This window comes from Thamnophis sirtalis, unplaced genomic scaffold (genome assembly GCF_051295495.1).
Source record: "Thamnophis sirtalis isolate CommonGarterSnake01/CBP01778 unplaced genomic scaffold, rThaSir2_p1.2 scaffold_6, whole genome shotgun sequence".
Lineage (NCBI taxonomy): Eukaryota > Metazoa > Chordata > Lepidosauria > Squamata > Natricidae > Thamnophis > Thamnophis sirtalis.
In genome coordinates, this window is record NW_028261386.1 from 82,528,041 (window position 1) to 82,549,461 (window position 21,421).

At 43.7% G+C, this 21,421-nt stretch overlaps 1 protein-coding gene across 2 annotated transcripts in view; it reads left to right on the forward strand.

The window, feature by feature from the left end:
- The first annotated feature begins 292 nt into the window (after nt 1-292).
- The window catches only part of LRP11 (LDL receptor related protein 11), a 29,831-nt gene continuing 8,702 nt past the window's right edge, over nt 293-21,421 (forward strand). The window contains exons 1-4 of one of the 2 annotated variants that reach the window (XM_014062556.2): nt 293-1,079; nt 3,766-3,923; nt 8,825-8,966; nt 16,184-16,309. In XM_014062556.2, the coding sequence (XP_013918031.2) occupies nt 521-1,079; nt 3,766-3,923; nt 8,825-8,966; nt 16,184-16,309 (985 nt within the window). In that variant the 5' untranslated portion in view covers nt 293-520. The remainder of the gene's footprint in view (nt 1,080-3,765; nt 3,924-8,824; nt 8,967-16,183; nt 16,310-21,421) is intronic. The other variant, XM_014062555.2, reaches the window with a different exon arrangement.

Consider the following 21,421-nt stretch of genomic DNA (forward strand, 5'->3'; position numbering starts at 1 on the left):
CTGAATCGATGACGTTACAGGCCACAGCAGGTATAGACTGTCTGCTTGCATGTGTCATGCTTCAGCAGAAGCGCGGTCACAAGAGCTTCCTCAGACCTTACCCGGAACCTCTCCCCCCGCCCTTCCATCCACACAATCCCACCTTCTAAACGTCAGCAACTCAACGTAGCAAGGAGTGACTGCTCCCCCCTCCTCCCTCCCCCCCAGCGACCAGAAAGGGCTAGGCGGGGCATCCCCAGAGTTCCTCCCCTCCGCCCACCGAGCGTGGGCTGGCCTGGGCGGGGCGGCCTCCCGCTTGGAACTGTTCGGGGATCGGTGGTGCTGACTGAAGTCGCTGCCTTTGCTCTCCGTCCTCGGCGGCTGGTGCAGGGAGGGGCCGCCATGGCGCGCCCGCCGCCACCCGCTTCTTCTCCTTCTCCCGGAACGCAGTGGTAGCAGCCAGGCTTTGCCTTCCCTCCTTCTGTCGTCAGCACCGCCATCGTCCTGCGCTGCCGTGGCTGGCCTCCGTCCCTTGGGTGCTATGGCCACGGAAGTGCCCGGCCCCCCGGGCCTCCTCGTCCTCTGGCTCTTACCGCCGCTTATTTTGCTTCTGGGGGCGCCGGAATCGTCAACCGGAGAACTAAGATCCCCAGCTGCGTCGGGGGTGGAATCGCTGCTGGAGGAGTTCCGCCGCCAGCTGCAGCTTGAGAGGGATCCCTCCGGCGGCCGCAGCTATGAGTTGGAAGAAGTGGCTGGCCGCTGCCGAGGAGGGACTGAAGGACCAGCCGGCGGTGGCGGGAGTTTCTTCTCGGTCAGGTCCGACTCCATCATCCGCACCAAAGACTCCATCGCCGCCGGTGCCACGTTCCTGGGGTCTCCGGGCTCGGTGGCTGGTCCCAGGCATTGCCTGGATGCCTGCTGCGCCGATGCCCTCTGCACCCTCGCCGTCTTGCAGCAGCAGCAGCAGCAGCAGTCGGCCTCGGTCCGCTGCTATCTCTTCAACTGCACCTATCGCGGCCGCGCCGTCTGCGTCTTCTCCCCTCAGCGCGGCTACAACAGCTACTTCCTGGAACCCACCAGCCATTCTCCTCCGGCTTTGGGTAAGAAGAACGGCGTCGGCTTAAGAGTTCGGAGGTTTCTTGAAAGGGGACTAAAATAATAACGGTTTCAGTTCAAGAAAGAAGGGGGGAGCGAATTGCACGTGAGACTCTTAAAAATATCTTTAATACTAGAATATAGGATTGGAGACGTAATGTAGTATTAACTCCCTCCCCCTGCCCCCAAATATCGATTTATCCTCTTTCTCTCCCTCCCTCCCTCCCTCCCCCATCCCATATCTATCTATCTATCTATCTATCTATCTATCTATCTATCTATCTATCTATCTATCTATCTATCTATCTATCTATCTATCTGATTTCTATAGCTGCCCCTCCCAGCAAACAACTTTGGGCGGCTAACAATTTAAAAAATGCCTGCATCTTCTTCTTCCCTCCCTCCCCCATCCCATATCTATCTATCTATCTATCTGTCTGTCTGTCTGTCTATCATCTATCTATCTATCTATCTATCTATCTATCTATCTATCTATCATCTATCTGATTTCTATAGCTGCCCTTCCCAGCAAACAACTTTGGGTGGCTAGCAATTAAAAAAATGCCTGCATCTTCTTCTTCACATATTTGTGTACTTGCACAAGCTGTTTGCTTTTTCCACTCCACTACTTTGCTTGGTGGGCATTCAGTTGGAAGTATTCCCAGAAGGGGTATACCCTCTGCTTGATTACATGATCGAATAAAACGGAGCTCACTCCCTATGGATGATTATTTCCTCTGTGAAGTTTTGCTTCAAATGCATTCTTGTAATTATCATGGGATAATATAGAACAGGATTTTGCTTTCTCCTTGGTGACATCAGGAATTTGAGGAGTGTTGTTGTATCCCACCTTACTCTGTGAAGGCTTTATATTTCCATTACTTTAGCTTTTTCATTCATTGGTCATCCTTGCTGCCTTACTCTGGGCCTGTTTTCCAGATTTTATGAATCCTTAAACAGTGATGCTTAGTGTGTCTATTCTTACTTCAAAATTGATTTGGGTCTGGCAAAAAATGGTCAGATATGAATCTAATTTTGATATATGTAGACTAACTATGTCAAACTAGTCCATTCCATAACACAAATTTATCTTTTTGCACAGTAATAATTTTTGTTTGTTCTTAACATATCTTGTTTAGTATGCCAACTATATGGACAGGGAAGAAGAGCTAGGTTTCAGTTTTGAAGAGTGGTAGTTTTCTTTTTCTGACTGGAAATGAATCAGTGATTATTAGGGAATAAAATGAAGAAGTTGACTTACCCTGAGTGACTGACCCAGTATATTAGAAGTGAAACATATTTTCCTCATTTGTGTGTGAGGCCACAGTTAATCTTGTCAATTGTGTTTATTCAAGAAACCATGATTCAATTAACAATGTGTTAGTTATTATGTCATTGCAGTTCCAGAATTAATTGATTGGATTCGTTCCCTTCATTTTTCAAATTATTCCTACAGGTGCTTTCCAAAAACACTTGAACTGTATTTTTATAGCCCTGTTGCCTGAGATATTTAACTAAAATTTCTATTGCCGGCTATAAATTGTGGCTCTGGACAAGCCAAGTCAGCAATATTAGAAATGTTTTAGAAACGCTTTCAGATACATATCAAGATCACAAATTATTTGTATACCTACTCTAATTCACTAAAGCTACATTTACTACCCTGGCTCAAAAATGAGCAGAATAATCATGAGCATAAAATATTATCCAACTATTATCCACACTGGACCAGAAAAGCTCAATGGGCCTCTTCACATAAGATTCTTAATTGAGTCAATTAAAAATATGCCAATGTTTTCCATTGCAGTTTTTTAGACATTCCACTTAATTGTATAGAAAATAAACATATAAATAAATTCGTTTTTTGATGAAGCATTTTAGGAGGGGTTCAATGTGCATGCACTTATATTATGTGACATTCAAGTGATATATCCAAATCATATGTAAAGCAGCATCTGTCATTCATTATACAATTATCCCTCCATCAGTGTGCAGCCTCCAGGCTTTCCACAACTCATTTAAAACCCCAAGAAAGACATGAGATAATTCACATTTCATATTCTTAGTTCAGAAGCAATGGAAGAAAGGGTAGCTTAGGAGGCTGCAGAATGACGGAAAGCCATCAACAAGGGCTTCCTTGCCCAAAGGATGGGGGAAACCCAGCAAGAAAGGGGGAGACCCAGCAACAAGGGTATCCTTGGCCAAACTGCAACTCTGGGTAAGCAAAAACCATGTCAAAATAAATTCTAAACCAAAGCTTGATCCTGAGTATCAAATGAAAAAGCCGCAGCATTTTTCACAAGGGAAAAAACCATTTTGCAGAATTGGATTAGATTTCAAAAACATGACCATAAAATGATCAAACTGTGTGGATGAATATATGCTTATCAGAGCCTGTGTTCCAGTCAGCAGATGGTTACATAGAAAGCAAAATGGTATCTAATTTAAAATCTCATAATCTGTTTTACATATAGGCTTCATGAATCTTAAATATCGAATGTTTTCATCTGTATCCAATAAACTTGTATTAAAAGTCTGGAGTAGATTGATGAAAATATTTTGTTGTTAGGACAGATTTTTCTTGATTTAAAAATCTACAATAAACAATACAAGTGAGTCAGGCAAAGACAATAATTGTAACTGTGAGTGATTTATGCTCATTTTTTCACTAAGATTCTTTATTTTAATTAGAAACTGATGAGCCTCCTCTTAGCAAGGCAGGAGAAGATATTATTCTACAACTACCTGTTGACTGGGTTATTCTGGATGGCAGAGAAAGTGTGGATGACCATGGAATCACACGATATGAGTGGATATTACTTCAAGGTGCATCGTCCGTTGATATGCAGGTATGTTATATTTTGCAATATAAGGCATATTATTTGCTGCATCTTTTGTGGGATTTAAAAAAAAAACAAAATTGAAAAATATTCACTGTTCTGTCAGAATAAAGCAAAGTAAATAAATATTAGAGGCAGTAACTTGTTTTGTTCATATTTGTTTCCTGAAGCATGCGTTTGTGAAATTCGGTTTACAGATGAATGCACACACAGACCCCTGCACACATAGACAGAGAACGATTGAATTCAGATTCAGTGACATTCAGGCTAAATATATTAAAATCAGTGGAACTACTGTAGTCATATCCAACTAAGTTCCATTTTTAACTAGGTCTCATTTTAAATGAGTCTTAGTTCATACATCTTTGTTAAGCTATGGTTTATGTAATGACAATTTACTGAATAAATCACAGTTGGTTTCCACACATCTTAAGACATAAATAATGATTTATAAACCACAGTGTAACAATAAACAAAATTCAAGTCCACCCTCAATCATGAAAATCTGTTGAGTGACTTGGGACTAGTCATTCAATCTTTTGAGCAGATTGACATGTTGTTTTATTGTAACTAATCTGTCGGGGTGGTGGTGGTGGTAATGATTCTATTCTGCAAGCCTTCAGATTGAGGAGCAAAACAAACTGTCCACACTAAAGGAAGGCACTGATACTAAAGGAATGCATTGATATGATAGTTAGGAGTCAATCTGTGAGTCATGGCCCTCTGAGTGACAGCAAACAGCTTGCAATAGGAGGAGTTGCCCACACAAGCCAGATTACTCTGCAAATGTGAATCTGCCCTGCCTAGATGAATTAGTGGTTGGCTAATTCAACTCCAATCCTGCTGTGACTGGAGAAGTATTTGCCTTCTCCTATCACAGAAGGATCACGTTGTCTCCAGTTTTACATGCATAAAAGAGATAAAGAATCCCAATTTTGCTTGTATTATGGAATGTCCCAAGTGCACTCTCCTTCTATTCTGACTAGCGGGTAATGAGAAGATCAGGTCAGGATTGCTTCAGCTTTTTCTCTTGCCTTAGAGTTACTTCTTGGTGTGGCATTGCAGATTTTGAGTAACATAATATTTGCTTGCATATTTAGGAAAATGCAAGTCTTGGAAAGTGCAGAACTCCAGCACTGTGCTCAAAGACAGGGTCACCTTTTTTTTATTTTGAAGGCATGTGCAAGGTGTGTGAAACTGAAAGAAGTTGGGGGAAGGGAAATGTGTACAAAGATAACGGACAGGAAAGGAAATGAAAGGAAGGGAAAATAGAAGGAATGAGGCATCTGTAGAGTATCCCCAGAAGTCGGTCTTCTTTGTCCTTTCCAGACTCCATGATTCCAGGAGGAGAGGCTTGCAAAACAAGGTGTTTTTTATGTTGGATAGGGAACCAAGATCCCATATGTTTGTGTGTTGGGGAGGTAGAAGGTATAAAACACACAGAGAAGAAAATTGTGCCTGATAGTGCTTTGCCTCAAGTAGCTGCTTATGTCTCTCTCACTTCCTGCTGTGTCCTGGAAAATTGTCTTTTGAGTGTGGAGGCAGGACTGAGGTCCAGCGGGCCTCCAGTTTTGCATGCATAAAACGGATGAAGAATGGGTAAGCGACCAATTTGATGGTAAGCTGATCTCTGGCACTCATCATAACAGGGAAGACATTCCTTGCTTGATTTGTGGGATTACCTCACCATTTTAGACATAGGACTACAGATTTTGAGAACCCATGTTTAAACAAAGATTCATCAGGGGAATCTATGAGCAAAACAACTGCATCTATTAACATTACAAAATGTCATGTCCAGGAATTGATGTAGACACTCAAATTGACATAGTACAAAGTATCTATAGGAACACAAAGTTTTTTTTTTCAAGAGGCAACTGGACTTTCTGTTTTTTTTTTCCTTTGAAGACATTTCGCTTCTCATCCAAGAAGCTTCTTTAGCTCTCAGGTGACTGAGAATCTCATAGATATTTATAGGAACACTTTCCAAAAAATTGTAGTTATTTACTGCATTCAGGACTTTTCATTTTGTCATCATACAGATGCAGTCAAAGGGGTACTACTATAGTACTTATTACTTTATTATGTTATTAAAAATGTAGTTATTTATTTAGTATGTACTGCAGTTGTATTTTGCTTAGTCAGAGTTTATCTCCAATGGGGTTGCAATATGGGGTTTATCTCCAATGGGGTTGCAATTCCACTGAAATATTAATATTAAAAGGGTATGCCTATGCTATATCTTAAACTATTTGGCTCCTTGGGCTTGAGCCTCTGGGAGGGTGAAAATGGCCTCCCCAGGCTCCAGAGGCCCTCTTCCTGAATTTCTGGTAGGCCGTTTTTCGCCCTCCCCAAGCCTCCACGGGCTCCCTGCACTTACCTGCATCCAAAACAGGCTGTGTGGGGACTCCTGGGAGAGGCAGGGTGGGGTGGGTGGGGCCAGCCAGAAGTGAGATTTTGGGGTTCTCCGAACTGCACAGAATCTTAGCTAGGGGTTCTCCTGAACCCCTGCAAACTCCCAGCAGCCCACCCCATCCTAACATGGGGATACTGTCCCAAAGGGCAAGAGTGGCAACTAAGAAGGCACATCCTCTACATTCTGCCGGATGACACTGTCTAAGTGACAGGCATGATCACTTAGACTGCAAGATCACAAGACTGCAAGATTTCACTGGACAGACTGAAGTAATCAGAGGTAACAGCTGCACAAATAACATGGCCCTCCTCCATGAAGAGTTTTATATATGAGAACCAACATTTTAATTTGTACTCCAAAACACACTGATAAGCAGTGTAGCTCGCTTAAATGGGTACACTGAGATACACCCCCCCCCCAATAACTATCTGTATTGCTGCATTCTGGACCAGCTACAGCTTCCAAGTGGTCTTCAGGGATAATCTCACAAAATTATGCAGCCCATTGCTATAATCCAAGAGGTGATCAAGGCATCGGTGACTATGAACAGGGCCTCTTGATCCAAAGTGGGTACAGTATAGTTGTAGCTGTGCAAAGGCCTTCTGAGCCATGGCTGCCACCTCCTGTTGAAAACTGATGGAATAGATCCGGGTTTCTCAACCTTGGCAACTTGGCAAGACATGTGAAGTATAATTCACATAGCTGGCTGGGGAATTCGGGGAGTTGAAGTCCACATGTCTTAAAAATGGCTAAGGTTGAGAAATATTGAATAGATCTATCCCCTGTAGAAGAAACAATATTGTTTTGTGATTTAATTGTAACAGGGAAAAAATAATGCATTTCTTTCTGTAATAATCTTTCAGCAGAACTTGTTTTTCCTACATTAAGCCTGCAAAGATATCCCTGCCCTTTCTCTCCCAATAGCTATAACAGAGTGCTCTTCTTCACAGGCAACACATTGAAGTGCTAAGATTCTAATGCTTCAGTCTTATGCACAACTATTCAGCATAGTTGAAGTTACTACTAGTGACAGGGGAAGATGGATGTGGAGATCTGTATAATAGGAAGACTGGTTTAGTAGTTGAATGATAAGCAGTGAGGATTGCATACACAAAGCTTGCATTGTTAGCTAAATTGAATTCTCAGATCTAAAAAAAATTATGGAAATAATAGAATAGAATCTATCATAAAAGAATCAGAATAGAATAGGAAGGAATAGGAAGGAATAGGAATAATGGAATAGGAATAGGAATAGAATCAGTGATAAAAGCTGTGAAGAAATAGCTTCTTTGTACCAAAGATCAGCCTTGTATACGCCTGATTATATGGAGTCCTGCTTCATGGGTTTCTCATCCATTCATGTGTGCTGTGTACACAAACAAGCACACAAATTCCTTTTATTTTCTCCTTTTGTGAGGATCCTCGCAAAAGAAGGAAATAAAAGGAATGTCTGTGCTTCTCTGTGTACACAGAGCACACATGAATGAATGAGAATGTAAGTGAGGTTTGTCACATATTTTCTGAGCCAAAAATAAATTGATGCTGCTTCCCTCCAGTTAGCAATAGCAGTTAGACTTATATACCACTTCATAGGGCTTTCAGCCCTCTCTAAGCGGTTTACAGAGTCAGCATATTGCCCCCAACAACAATCCGGGTCCTCATTTTACCCACCTCGGAAGGATGGAAGGCTGAGTCAACCCTGAGCCGGTGAGATTTGAACAGCCGAACTGCAGAACTGCAATCAGCTGAAGTAGCCTGCAGTGCTGCATTTAACCACTGCGCCACCTCGGCTCTTGTTGACAAGAGCCGAGATGGCGCAGTGACAAGTTGACAAGACTGGCAAGTTAAATGTATGTATTTCATTACTAAATAACTTATTTTATCTTCCATCATACTTGAATGTGGACTTGTAGCTTACAGTGTTCTTCATTGTGAAAATGTCTTAGGGGCTTGAAATAATAAATTCCTGCTCTCTGCTACTTGAGAAAGTTGACAGATTCACTGAGATGTAAACTATAAATTTCCTCTTTATATTTTAAGATCAGTTTTAAGATTTTAAAACTAACAGCATGACAGCAATCCTGGAGAATTTCAAACACGTTGCTTTTTTATGATAGCACTGCACTGAAATCTGTACTGTCTCAAATCTGTATTTTTTGCTCCACCATCCTGAAATCTAAGGAAACATTGATCCAATGTGGTGGAGGGACAATGTGGTGGGTTGGGGGGGACTTATAAATGATCACTATATTTGTTTCCAGTATCCATTTTAGCAATAAACCCTAGACCTATTTTGATTTGCTTTACCTGTATTCAGATAACCTAGATAGGAATAAAAAGGCATGATGCCTTTAAATTTACAGCCTCCTATGTATATGATAAAATGTGTGTGTGTGTGTGTGTGCGTGCATCTCATGATTGTATGAGAGTTGTACTTTGGTAGCTACAGTATGAAGGATGGGATTCCATCAATGCCCTATTTTCTTTGGCTCAGGTACCTCAGCCAGGAACGCTGAAGCTCTCTCATATGCAAGAAGGAAAATACACACTGCAGCTGACCGTGACTGACACAGCTGGTCAAAGGAGTTCAGATAACATCTCAGTGACAGTACTTCCAATGATTCATTCTGAATTAGGTGAGAAAACTGCTGAAATAACTGTTTTCTTGTTCTGTGATATAGTTGAGAGAAAGACTATATGTCTGTAATTAAAATCACAACAGGGCGTGCTTAAATACATTGCAAATAGGGTACAGGTCTTATCACTTAAACTACATTAAAGAGACAATTTCCACAATGTACAATATCCACCACATTTCCTTCTACACCAGTGCTTTTTAACTCGGGCAACTTTAAGATGTGCAGACTTCAATTCCCAGAATTCCTAATTGCCAGGGTTGAAAAATACTGTGCCAAAGCCTGTTCTCTTTTTCATTTGGCTCTCCCGGCATGCTATTCCTTGCATTCTAGTAAACTGTATTACAGATGTAGTCTCTAAGATGTAATTTTGCCATTATATGTGGCACCCACTATAGCAGGACCCACAATTCTAACACAATACTAACCTGGGCAGATATCTTGAAATTGAGCAACATGTTTAAGCAACTTTATTTCATAAGAAAGTAGTTTTTCCTTCTATATACAATACCAAGAATGCTCCATTCCTTTTTACATAATGCACAATTCATCCAATCATCTAGTTAAGTGAATCCCATATGGTATTTACTCCAATTGACTCTGGGTGGTTTACAAATAGTAACATGAAAACCAATGCCAGCCAAAAACAAGATGACATCTGGGCACAATGTACAAACAGAAAATAAAAATAACAAATATGGAAAGCATTTGTTCCAGCACTGATCCTGCGAGCCAACTTTATTCATAATTCCTACATTTTAATCCTGTCTTAAATGAGCTCCTAGAGAACTCAAGACAGCATATGTAGTCCTCCATTTTTTTCCCACAACAAGCAATCCTGTGAGGTAGATTGGGAGATAGCAATGGAAATGTTCAGTCATCTAGTGAGCAACCATAGTTGAGGGTGGATTTGAATATGGATCTGGCTACTCTTAGTCCAATACCTTAGCAATTACGTCCACTGGCTCTGTAATGGTCAATAGGAATATTCTTGAAAGAAAAAAAGGCAGAAGAGGTGGAACCAGAGCAGTGGTGAGATAAGAGACATCTCTATCCACAGAAAGAATGGGAATGTGGAAAATGTCTCAGAAACGACCCTCCCTAGTTCCCTGGAAAGTAAAGGTGGAGGAAAGGAGAAGTGCTTTCAGACTGGCAAGATTCTGCTATTGGACCCTTACAAGAAAGGGAGTGTTAGTTTCTTCTCTGGATTACCTTGAAAGGCTGATAAGCTTTTACCACGTACTTCTGAATCTCTCCAAGTATATAACCAATTCCAGTAGGAACCATCTCATCCTTGAGTCACAACCAGTGGTGGGATCTTGCCAGTTTAACAACCGATTCGGTGATTGTGTGTTGCATGTGTGTGCACAGTTTCACCAAAACTTATCTTCCACGTTACCTCTTGGGAAGTAACATAGCTGAGATGCGGCAATCCGCTCTGCCACAGTAATCAGCTGAGAGGATATAGGTAAGTAAAGCACAAGGACAGGCAGGCGTCCCAACCTGATCATCAGCTCATCCACCAGGGGTGGATTCAGCCTGACCAGCTGAATCCACCCCTGGTCACAACCAATGGTGAGATTCAGATGTTGGAGACCAGATTCAGGAATCATGATTTACAAGGTGCCAAGATCAAAAGATACCACAGCCTATCTGTTCTGCAGATACTGCATTTCCTTTCTGCTCCCCACAACCCTCCTGCCTCCATCAGCCTAGTTTGCCCCAGTCTTTGGAAAAAGACTCCATTGTTGTACCTTGGACCTGGCTCATTGCTATTACCTTTTCGGCTTTGCTCCATTTTGCCTTTCTTTCCCTCCAGATTTTTACAACCTCTCCAGCTCAGTTGTACTTTCCCCGACATTCTAATCACCATAGCAACTATTGCTGGGAAGTATCCTTGCTCTCCTGACCATTCTTTCTCCTATTATTTATTTATCAGAAGTATGTTCTCCACTTTTATTCAGGAGTTCAATTTAAATAATCTAACTATTTAGGGTTGCATGAGTGAGATCAAGTTACACTAAAAATTCAAAAGAATTACCAAAAGGAGTCTGGTCTCCTAAGGTACCAGTTGCTGGCAAATATTCTAGGGTTGCTCTGATGCTTATAAAGAGAATTACAAGCTTGATCTTCTGACAAATGATCTGTCAACAGACATACAGGTGGTTCTTGACTTACAGCAGTTCGTTTAGTGGATGTTCAAAGTTACAACGGCACTGAAAAAAGTGACTTATGACCACTTTTCACGCTTAAAACCATTGCAGTATCCCCATAGTCATGTGATCAAAGTTCAGACGCTTACAACTAGGTTTTTTTTTTTTTTTATAGGTTTTATTAGCATTTGTAGGCCGCCCTTTTCCCTGAGGGGACTCAGGGCGGCTCACAGAAAACCAAGGAGAGGGGAATACAACATTAAGACAACAACATATAATAAAATAGTAAGCAACATCCATTCATCATTCGGGCGGGGTAGCAATTCTTATCCCCAGGCCTGACGGGCGAGCCAGTTCTTCAAGGCAGTGCGGAAGGCCTGGACGGTGGAGAGGGTACGAATCTCCACGGGGAGCTCGTTCCAAAGGGTCGGGGCAACTGCTGAGAAGGCCCTCCTCCTTGTGGTTGCCAGCCGACACTGGCTGGCCGATGGAATGCGGAGGAGGCCTAATCTATGGGATCTTATAGGTCGTAGGGAGGTAATTGGCAGAAGGCGGTCTGACTCATATTTATGTGCCGTGTCCCTGAGTGACCTTTTGTGACTTTAAGAGTGGGGCAGTGGTTAGAATGCAGAACTGCAGGCTACTTCTGCTGGCTGCCTGCAATTTGGCAGTTCGAATCCCACCAGGCCCAAGGTTGACTAGCTTCCATCCTTCCGAGATCAGTAAAATGAGGATCCAGAATGTTGGGGGCAATATGCTGACTCTGTAAATCACTTAGAGAGGGCTGTAAAGCACTGTGAAGCAGTATATAAGTCTAAATGCTGTTGCTATTGCTATTCTGACAAGCAAAACCAATCGGAAAGCCAGATTATAGTTGCTAAATTAGTAACCCGGTTAAGTGAATCTGGCTTCCCCGTTGGCTTTGCTTGTCAGAATAGCAATAGCATTTAGACTTGGCAAGAAAGGTTGTAAAATGGGGCAAAACTCATTTAACTCTCTCAACATTGGGCTTAAATATGGTTGTAAATTGAGGACTACTGCCCCATTTATGAAGCATTCAAAGGAACTAACCACAGGCCAATAAAGGAGCAAATGTTGCTGAGCACTTCTTCCCTTCTCCCAGCACTGAGAGAAGGAGGAAGTGATATCTAATCATCACACTAAGTAGCAATGAAAGAACAATACTGCTAATCATCACATCCTGCCCAAATCCAGACTACTATATCTAAACAAATCTCACTCCTAACCTGATAATGAAACAGATGAACAAAGTAAACCAAATTCTGATAACATCAAGAATCCCAAAATTCACCCCTGAGTTACATATAGACCTACCCCTTGTTTAGCAATTGAGTCCCATTTCAACTACCAGGAAAATTAAGTATTAAGCAAAATGAAATGATTGTTATGTGAACACATGAGAGGGGGGAGGGAGGGAAAGAGGGGAGAGAGAGAATGCAAAAATCACTGGTTACTGTCATCTCATTCAGATGGTTCTCTTACACAGCTACACCAGCATTACTCTCACTTCAGCATGTTAGAAGCCCAAAACTGGTTGAAAAATGATTTTTATTACCATTCATTATCATTATGGTTGCAAATGGTTATTAGCTGAGATAATTGCTAAATGGGGAGCAGGTGTAATCTCTATTGTTAAATATTTATAATTTTTCCAGGAAGAAATAGGATGGCTACATACACCGCCTTCAGTTTTAAAATAATAGGCAGGATATAAATCCAATAAATAAATGAAAAGCAATAAAGATCATATAAAATGCAACAATTATGAGCAATTAACTCAGAACAGCAGTTTCTTAGAATAGACAGGGACGTGCAGTCACTAGAGGCAGGGGAGGCGGGGCCTCACCAGTCTCCTGAGGGAAAGGAAAGAATTTTAAAGAATTTTTTTAAAAATAATTAAAGCCAAGGTAGTTGCTACCAGATTCCAAGTCACAGTGACTTGGAGTCTGTGCTTAGTGTTAACTATAGGAGGAGGCTAGAGAACTCGGGGCCTCCTTTGCATAAGGAATTTTTCGCCTTTAAAAGAAAGGGTTAAAAAGCAAAAAAATTTGTATGCAAAGGAGGCACTGATTCTCCCGCCTCCTGATCTGGGAGCAGCGAATCATGCCTTGCAGTTGGTTGAGCACGCTTACGTTGGGCAGGAGAAGTCAGTTCTTCGAGTAAACTTCAGCCCGAGCGGAAGGTAAGCGGAGCGCTGGCCGGAGGGAACGGCGTGCTGCCTTTTTGGCCCTCAGGCGTGTGTCAAGATAGAACTTGATGATCGAGGCTCGATCTCGACCAGGCGAACCGCGAGTGGCAGGGAGGGAGGGAGGGGCTGCCTGCCTGCCTGCCTGTGTGGAGTGCAGCTGCCCCGTTTTGCAACAATTCAAAAAGCCAAAAGGGGGGAAACCCGGCTCTGGCGACCTAATGGCCGGGTACTTTCAAACGCCCCAAAGCTTTCCAAAGCCCCCTCCCCTCCTCTTCCGCAGGCAGCTGCTCAGGGTGAGCACTCAGCTCTTGCTCTTGCAGCAGCCGGATGCAGTCGGTGGTGGTCGCTGCGCAAGCCGCGTGCAGGGCAGTCTGTCCACCGGGCACCAGATCCACCTCAGCTCCGCGCAGCAGCAGGTGGCGCAAACAGTCTAGGTAGCCGCGGCTGGCCGTGATGTGCAGTGGCATCGTGAGCTCCTGCTCGTAGGTCAGAGACCACAGCCCTGTGGAGAGAAGCGGAGGGTCAGCCGCCTGAGCCACGGGGCAGCCTCTGGGGGTGGGCGGCCTTCCCAGCCCCAGCTCCCTACCCCGGCAGAGGGAGAAGGGGTGGGGTGGGAGTGGGACCTCCACGTCCACAGCTGCCACCCTCCCTTTCTCCATGAAGCTGGCCGGACTCACTCCACACGCTTGCTCCCCACACACTCAGGTGGCGGGCACTGCTGCCACTCGTGGGAATCGCTAGTGTCGAAGACGGAGTTGGGGCCCACGCCGCTCTCGGGGTCGCTCAGGCAGCAGAGAAGGGTGCAGCCATCGCCCACCAGCAGGGCCTGTCAGAAGGCCTGCACCCCTCCCCACACCCTGCGCGTCGAGATGGGTTCCATGGCTGCGCCTCTTCCCTGGAGGGTGACGGACGATCTCCCCGGCGGCGGGGGACTTTAACCCTGGAACACCTGGCCTGGCACCTGGGGAAGGGCAACCCTTGGGCCGGCAGGAGCGGCGTTCAAGTGCGCCAAGGGGAGCCGACGTGGGGGGGCTTCCCTGCCCGATCGGAGTGGCCGCCGAGTGAGCGCTTCCTCAGCCAGGGGACTGCAGGAGCCACCGCAGCCGCTCCCCGGAGAGGACCTGAACGCTTGCCCTCTTCTCCCTCACGGAGCGTGCATGCGCCGGCCGGCAAGATGAGTGGGCCTCCATTTCAGGGCCCCGGCAGGAGGACTTTAAAGTCCCGACCCGGTCCTGCTCTATGGCGGACGTCACCGGGGCCCTGCCACCACTTTAAAGCCCCAGTGGCAGGGCTTTAAAGTCCCGGCGCCCGCGTCCGCCATAGAGCGGGTCCTGGTTCCGCTCTATGGCGGACGTGGTGTGGGGCTTCGGCAGGGCTTTCACGCTTGCCTCACCGGCCATGAAGCTCACTGCACGTCTCTGAGAATAGAATAACAGAGTTTGAAGGGACCTTGGAGGTCTTCATGTCCAACCCCCTGCTTAGTAGGAAGTGCTATACCATTTCAGACAAATGGTTGTCCAATCTCCTCTTAAAAACCTCCAGTGTTGGAGCATTCACAACTTTTGGAAGCAAGTTGTTCCATTGATTAATTGTTCTGTCAGTAAATTTCTCCTTAGGTTTAGGTTGCTTCACTCCTTGATTAGTTTCCATTCATTGCTTCTTGTCTTGCCTTCAGGTGCTATGAAGAATAGATTGACCCCTTTTTCTTTGTATCAACCCCTGGTTGGAACACTGCTATCGTGTCACTCGTGGTCTTTCTTTTCATTTAACTAAATATACCCAATTCCAGCAACCATTCTTTATATGTTTTAGCCTCCAGTCCCCTAATCATCTTTGTTGCTCTTCTCTGCACTCTTTCAAGACACTCAACATCTTTTTTACATTGTGGTGATCAAAACTGGATGCAGAATTCCAGGAGTGACCTTACCAAGTCATTATAAAGTGGTATTAACACTTCACGTGACCTTGATTCTATCCCTCTGTTTATGCAGTGTAGAATTGGGTTGGCTTTTTAGGCAGCTGCTGCACACTGCTGGTTTATATTTAAATGCTTGTCCATCAGGACTCCAAGATCCCTCTCACAGTTACTACTGTTGAGCAAGGTACCACCTATACTGTACCTGTACATTTTGGTTTTTTTCCTAAATGTAGAGTTTTACTTTTTTCACCATTGAATTTCATTTTGTTAGATAGTGCCCAATGTTCATGTTTGTCAAGATCCTTCTGTATCTTAAGTCTATCTTGGAGTGTTGGATATTCCTGCCAGCATGGTGTCATCTGCAAATTTGATGAGTTCCCCATTTATTCCCTTGTCCAAATCATTGTTGAAAATGTTGAAGAGTACTGGGCCTAAAACAGAGCCTTGGAGTGCCCCACGGCATACTTCTCTCCATGTAGATGCACTTCCATTGAGGACTACATATTGAGTGTGGTTAGTCAGCCAGTTATGAATCCATCTGGTGGTGATGCTGTCTAACCCACAGTTTTCTATCTTATCAAATAGTAGATTATGGTCTACTTTATCAAATACCTTACTGGAGTCCAGGTAAATTATATCCAGAGCATTCCTCCACTAATTTTCTCAACTCGGCAATACAGATCATATCCCATGTATGCTGAATTTCTATAGCGGGCAGAATTTGGTTTTAACTGGTTGCTTTTTTTCCCCTTGTCCAGAAACATTCGACATTTGTGTTATTCTTCTACCTGAAATATTCATAGTCATTTTATGAAGGGCAGGGACGAAACGATGCATAACAAGGGGGCTTCCATTGCTGTAATATCCATTGTAAACTGCTGCTTCTTATATTTTGCAATTTAATTTGTCTTCTAACCTGAGAATTGGCCTATTGCAGGTTGCGTTGGGAAATGTTCCCGATACCAGTTCCTCTGTGATGACGGCTGCTGCATTGACATCAGTTATGCCTGTGATGGGGAGAACAACTGTCCTGATGGGTCAGATGAAGCTTTTTGCCATAAATGTGAGTGAACAGAACCTGTCCATTTAAGCATTTAAAAAATAGCTCAACAATAATAATAGTTCAATAATAAGTAAAGGCACGTAGATTAGAAATCATGCATTTGAGTCTTAGGGTGAGGAAAATGGCAGTAGCAATAGCACTTAGACTTATATACTACTTTATATGTTTTATAGCCCTCTAAGTGGTTTACAGAATCAGCATATTGCCCACAACAATCTGGTTTCTCTAAATGTCTATGGAGATTCTCAGTCATTCAAGTAATGGTTGTCCCAAAGGTACTTTTTAAAGAGGCAACTGGACTTTCTGGACCAGTTTTTCAAGTTGCCTCTTGAAAAAGGTGGCTCCTCATTTTACTAACCTCGGAAGGATAAAAGAATGAGTCAACCTTGATTTGGACAAAATCAAACTCCTGGCTGTGAGCAGTGAGTTAGCCTGTAATACTGCATTCTAACCACTGTTCCACCATGGCTCCTATGAAAAAACTAAAGAACCATCATCACTGAGATTGTTGTACAAGCAGATCCATAGTGAAACATTTTGCATGTCTCTGAACTTGCCAGAAGGTTCCATCCAGTTGCAAAGTTTTGTTAGTTTCCTTCCATAAAAAGGAAGGAAACTAAAAGGTCATCTGGCCCTTTTCCAGCTGGGCTTTAAAACATCAAGTTTTGCCTAACCATAATCCCAGGGCCTCTGGACGTGCTATCTCAGCCCCAGCTGCTTTTTTTTTTTTATAAAAATTTTTAATTTTAATTTGAAACAAGTACAACATCTTTCTTTACATCTATAGAAAGTGTATCAGTCGATCACAAATAAACTTTGATACATCTCCTCCACAGTCAACAAACATAACTCATATTAACTCGAGCATTTTAACTCAGATATTCATACATATCACCATCGTCATATATCCATTTTCATTTGACTGTAATTATTATTTAAAAATATTAATAAAGGTAATAATCTTAAACAATACATGCCCACACCAGTGGGAAAAGAAAAAATCAAAAAGAAAAATCAAAAAAAAAAAAAAGAAACACAGGTATATATTATAAAAAAGAAAAAGTATATCGGCTGGTTACAACATGCTTTGGTGCATCTCTTCCATTAATTCATATTAATTCAAATATCTTAACTCAAATGTTTACCATATTAACATCATTATACCTCCACTTTTAGTTAACTATAGTTATTTAAACATCCTTCATCCTTAACTATGCCAAAGGATTAGTCCATAACACATGCTGACATTTCATTTACTTGTTTGTAAAATCCTCTATTAACATCAAATCCTCATATCCTATTTTAGCTGAACATCCATAATATTTAGTTATATCATATATCATAACATTTTCCCCATATTAATTAACATTTAACTGTATATATTTTATTTAGTTTTTTAATAGTGATAATTATTGTAATTAATACTCTTTATATATAATCCAAAAATATTTCCAACCTTCCTTTCTCATATCCAATTGTTATTTATCATATCAACTCCACATTATATACATTACTATCAATATAATTATTATTCAGCTATATCTATTACAAATAAGAGTAATTAGATTTAGCTAATTTTCAATTGTATTCTTCAGTCTGTCAGCCTATGTCTCTCCAATAGCAAAACTTCCTTAGTCCTCTTACCATTCCTAAAACAAATTCCCCAAACGTTTTTATAAGCAAGTCCAAACAGAAATATCTTCGCACCTTTTTGCTTAGGGTGCCTCTGATATAATAACATTGTCCTTGGCTTGTTCCAATCAATTTAACTTTGACTTTCAAGGGTGGTGTCAAAAGTTCTGCAAATAATGTTTCATAAAGTATAGATTCTTTAATGTTTCTCATTCCTCCTGGAATCTGTCTTTTAAGATAAATTTTCTGTATGGCCCCCCTTCTTTCAAACGTTACATCTCTTTCTCTTTCTGCCTCCGAGGTAAAACAGACGCCTGGCGTGCCAGCAGGTTGAGAAACTTCCTTTCTGACATTCTTCATTTGGATTTCAGGAACACTCAAACATTCAACGCTCTGACTCTTTCTTTCATATTTTGATGTTAAAAACAAGAGATAGTCCTTTTTTTTCAGATTTTTTTTTCAGATTTTTCATAAGTATCAAACAACTTCTGAAAAGCGGAAAAAATCTTTTGAAATGAATCACTTGAAGCAAGTACAGACGCCATGATGTGACGTAGATGAAATTTGCAAGTAGGGACACGCTGGGAGCTTTGCAGTCTTATCTGATCTTAGACCAACACAGCCAAGCAATAAAAGTGTCAGGTTATAAGAAGCCAAATTATAGTAAATTGGTTTACAGCCCACTTAAGGAGAGCCGTGAGGGATTGTTGAAGTAAAATAAACTTTCCTTTATCCACGTAAACAGCATTCAAAACATTTAAGAAATAGAGTAACCACCAGCCATAAATCCATTAAAAAAACCAATTCGCTGCTAGATTCTTCTGTTCTTTGGTTTCAATTAGCTTAAATTTTAGTGCAGACCGTCTCTCTCTTTGAGTAATAAAATCAGCTTACCAGTTGGAAACACTTCTACCATTCTTAGGGGCTGCCTGCAGTTTCGGTTAGCATCAGCTAATCCAGGAAGGTATGGCAAAAGGGGTTGAAATCCGAGCCCCCCCGAGACCTGCGGACGTCTCTGAGGTCACTGGATCTCCCCAAACCTTCACTGTCTCTCCGGGACAGCTAGGATCGTAAACGACCCGTCCATATCTTCCGGAATAGGGGAATTTCAGGAATGGCCTGAAACTCCGTCTTCTCACTGCTAAGCCCCGCCTTCATCCCCAGCCCCAGCTGCTTTGACTATTACTAGCTGCAACTGCCCTAGGAATACCAATACCATCTTGAACAGCACTTATTTAATTTCATCTATCATAGTGCCTTGGTTTTTGGACAAACAGGGATGCCCACTGCGCATAGGAAGGCCTTCTGCTCCCCTCAACCACCTTAGACTCTTGGGACTTTTCAGCCTTACCGGTGGGGGGGAAACGCGACTCCCCCCTGCATACTCTCTGTGGACTGCTGTTGGGCTTTTAACCATCTCAGCCAACTTAATCATCATAGGAAGGGAGAGGAGCGGAGTACCTCTCCCTCCTTCTCCTCACTCCTGTTTCATCTAAGAACTGTGCAAATTTAATCTCTCCGCAATTTTATGAATGAGGTGTGTATAGTGTGATTGCTGATGTGTGTATCCACTTTTTTAATTCCTATTATCATTGTAACTTGTTTTTTAATTGATTCATGTGGGGACTGTATGGGTGAGTGGCTGTGTATGTTTGAGTGGATTGGGAATATAGTCTGGTGCCTCCTCCACTGAGTGCTATTGCAGAAGTGGTAGGGGGGCCCAGGCCTACCTCCCATCCTAGAATGACTGATATAAATCGCCTGCCAGAAGGAGTGGAGGCCGTGAGAGGGGAAATGAGGTCTACGGTTGCGGGGGTGGGCCAGAGCATTACGGTCATTACGGGGAGGGGCAGGTATGACGGGGACTTCAGGGCTAGCCATTACCAGGGAAGGAGGGTCCGCTACGTCACAGCGATCCCCCCTTCCGGCCCTGTTAGTTCCACTCCAGGGCCAGATGGCAAGAATTGTCAGGGCCCTGGTCCCAGGCTGTTGTTGCTAAATGCCAGGTCTGTGGTTCACAAAGCTCCCCTCGTCCGGGACCTAATATTAGACGAGAGGGCAGACCTGGCATGTATTACTGAAACCTGGCTGGGCCTGGAGGGAGGAGTCCCCCTCACTGAAATGTGCCCAGAAGGATTTCAGGTGCTCCATCAGCCATGACCCCAGAGAAGGGGTGGGGGAGTGGCTGTCATCATCCGAAGGTCATTAGTTCCTCGTAGGATCCCTGCTCCGGAGCTTGTCGGGTGTGAGTCCCTGTTGATGAAGTTGGACCTTGGGGGTCAAGTGGGCCTGTTGTTAACGTACCTACCTCCCAACAGCGTTGCAACAGCCCTCCCCTCGCTCGAGTCAGTAGCCGAGCTGGCGGTAGAGTTCCCCAGGCTTATGGTGCTGGGGGATTTCAACCTGCCCATGCTCGGTGAACGCTCTGACGGGGCGCAGGAGTTCATGGCTTCCATGGCAGCCATGGACTTGACCCAAGTAATCCGGGGTTCGACTCACTCAGCGGGTCACACACTTGACCTCGTATTCCTCTCGGAGGAGTGGAGGCGTGATCTGGAGTTGAGGGGTACTAAGATCTTGCCCTTGTCATGGTCAGATCACTTCCTGCTGAGGCTTGACTTTCGGAAACCAATCCCCCACTGTAGGGAGGAGGAACCGATTAGGTGGTTCCGCCCCAGATGCCTGATGGACCCGATGGGATTTCAGACGGCGCTTGGAGAAATACCTGACACTCTCGTCCACAGTCCGGTCGAGTCCTTAGTCACTGTTTGGAATATAGCGGCGACAGGGGCTCTAAACTGGATTGCACCTTTGTGACCTCTCCGAGGTAGCGGATCCACTGCTCCTTGGTTCACCGAGGAACTCCGGGAGATGAAGCGCCAAAAGAGATGCCTAGAGCGCCACTGGAGAGCCAGTAAATCTGAGTCAGACCGAGCACTGATGAGAGCCTATATCAGAGCCTATCTCGTGGCAATATGAGCGGCGAAATGTTCGCATTTTGCCACTCTTATTGCATCCGCTGAATCGCGCCCAGCCGCCTTGTTTAGAATAACCCACTCACTCCTGAAAGGGAGGGATGCGGAAGACCCTTTACAAAGTAGAGCTGAGGAATTTGTTCAGTTTTTAATGGATAAAGTCGCTCGGATTCGGACAGACCTGGACTCCAATTGCACGGTACCAGCCGAGGTACCGGGGGAAGGTCTTGAGCAGAGCTTATGGAGCGAGTTTCAACTTGTCGCTGCTGAGGAAGTGGACAGGGCCATGGGAGCGGTGAGTGCCTCCACCTGTATACTGGACCCGTGCCCCTCCTGGCTGGTCTCGACCAGCAGGGAGGTGACACTTGGCTGGATCCAGAAGATAGTTAACACCTCTCTCCGGGAGGGATCATTCCCGCTACTCATAAAGGATGCGGTGGTGAGACCCCTCCTGAAAAAACCTTCTCTGGACCCAGCCATTTTGAGCAACTATCGTCCAGTCTCC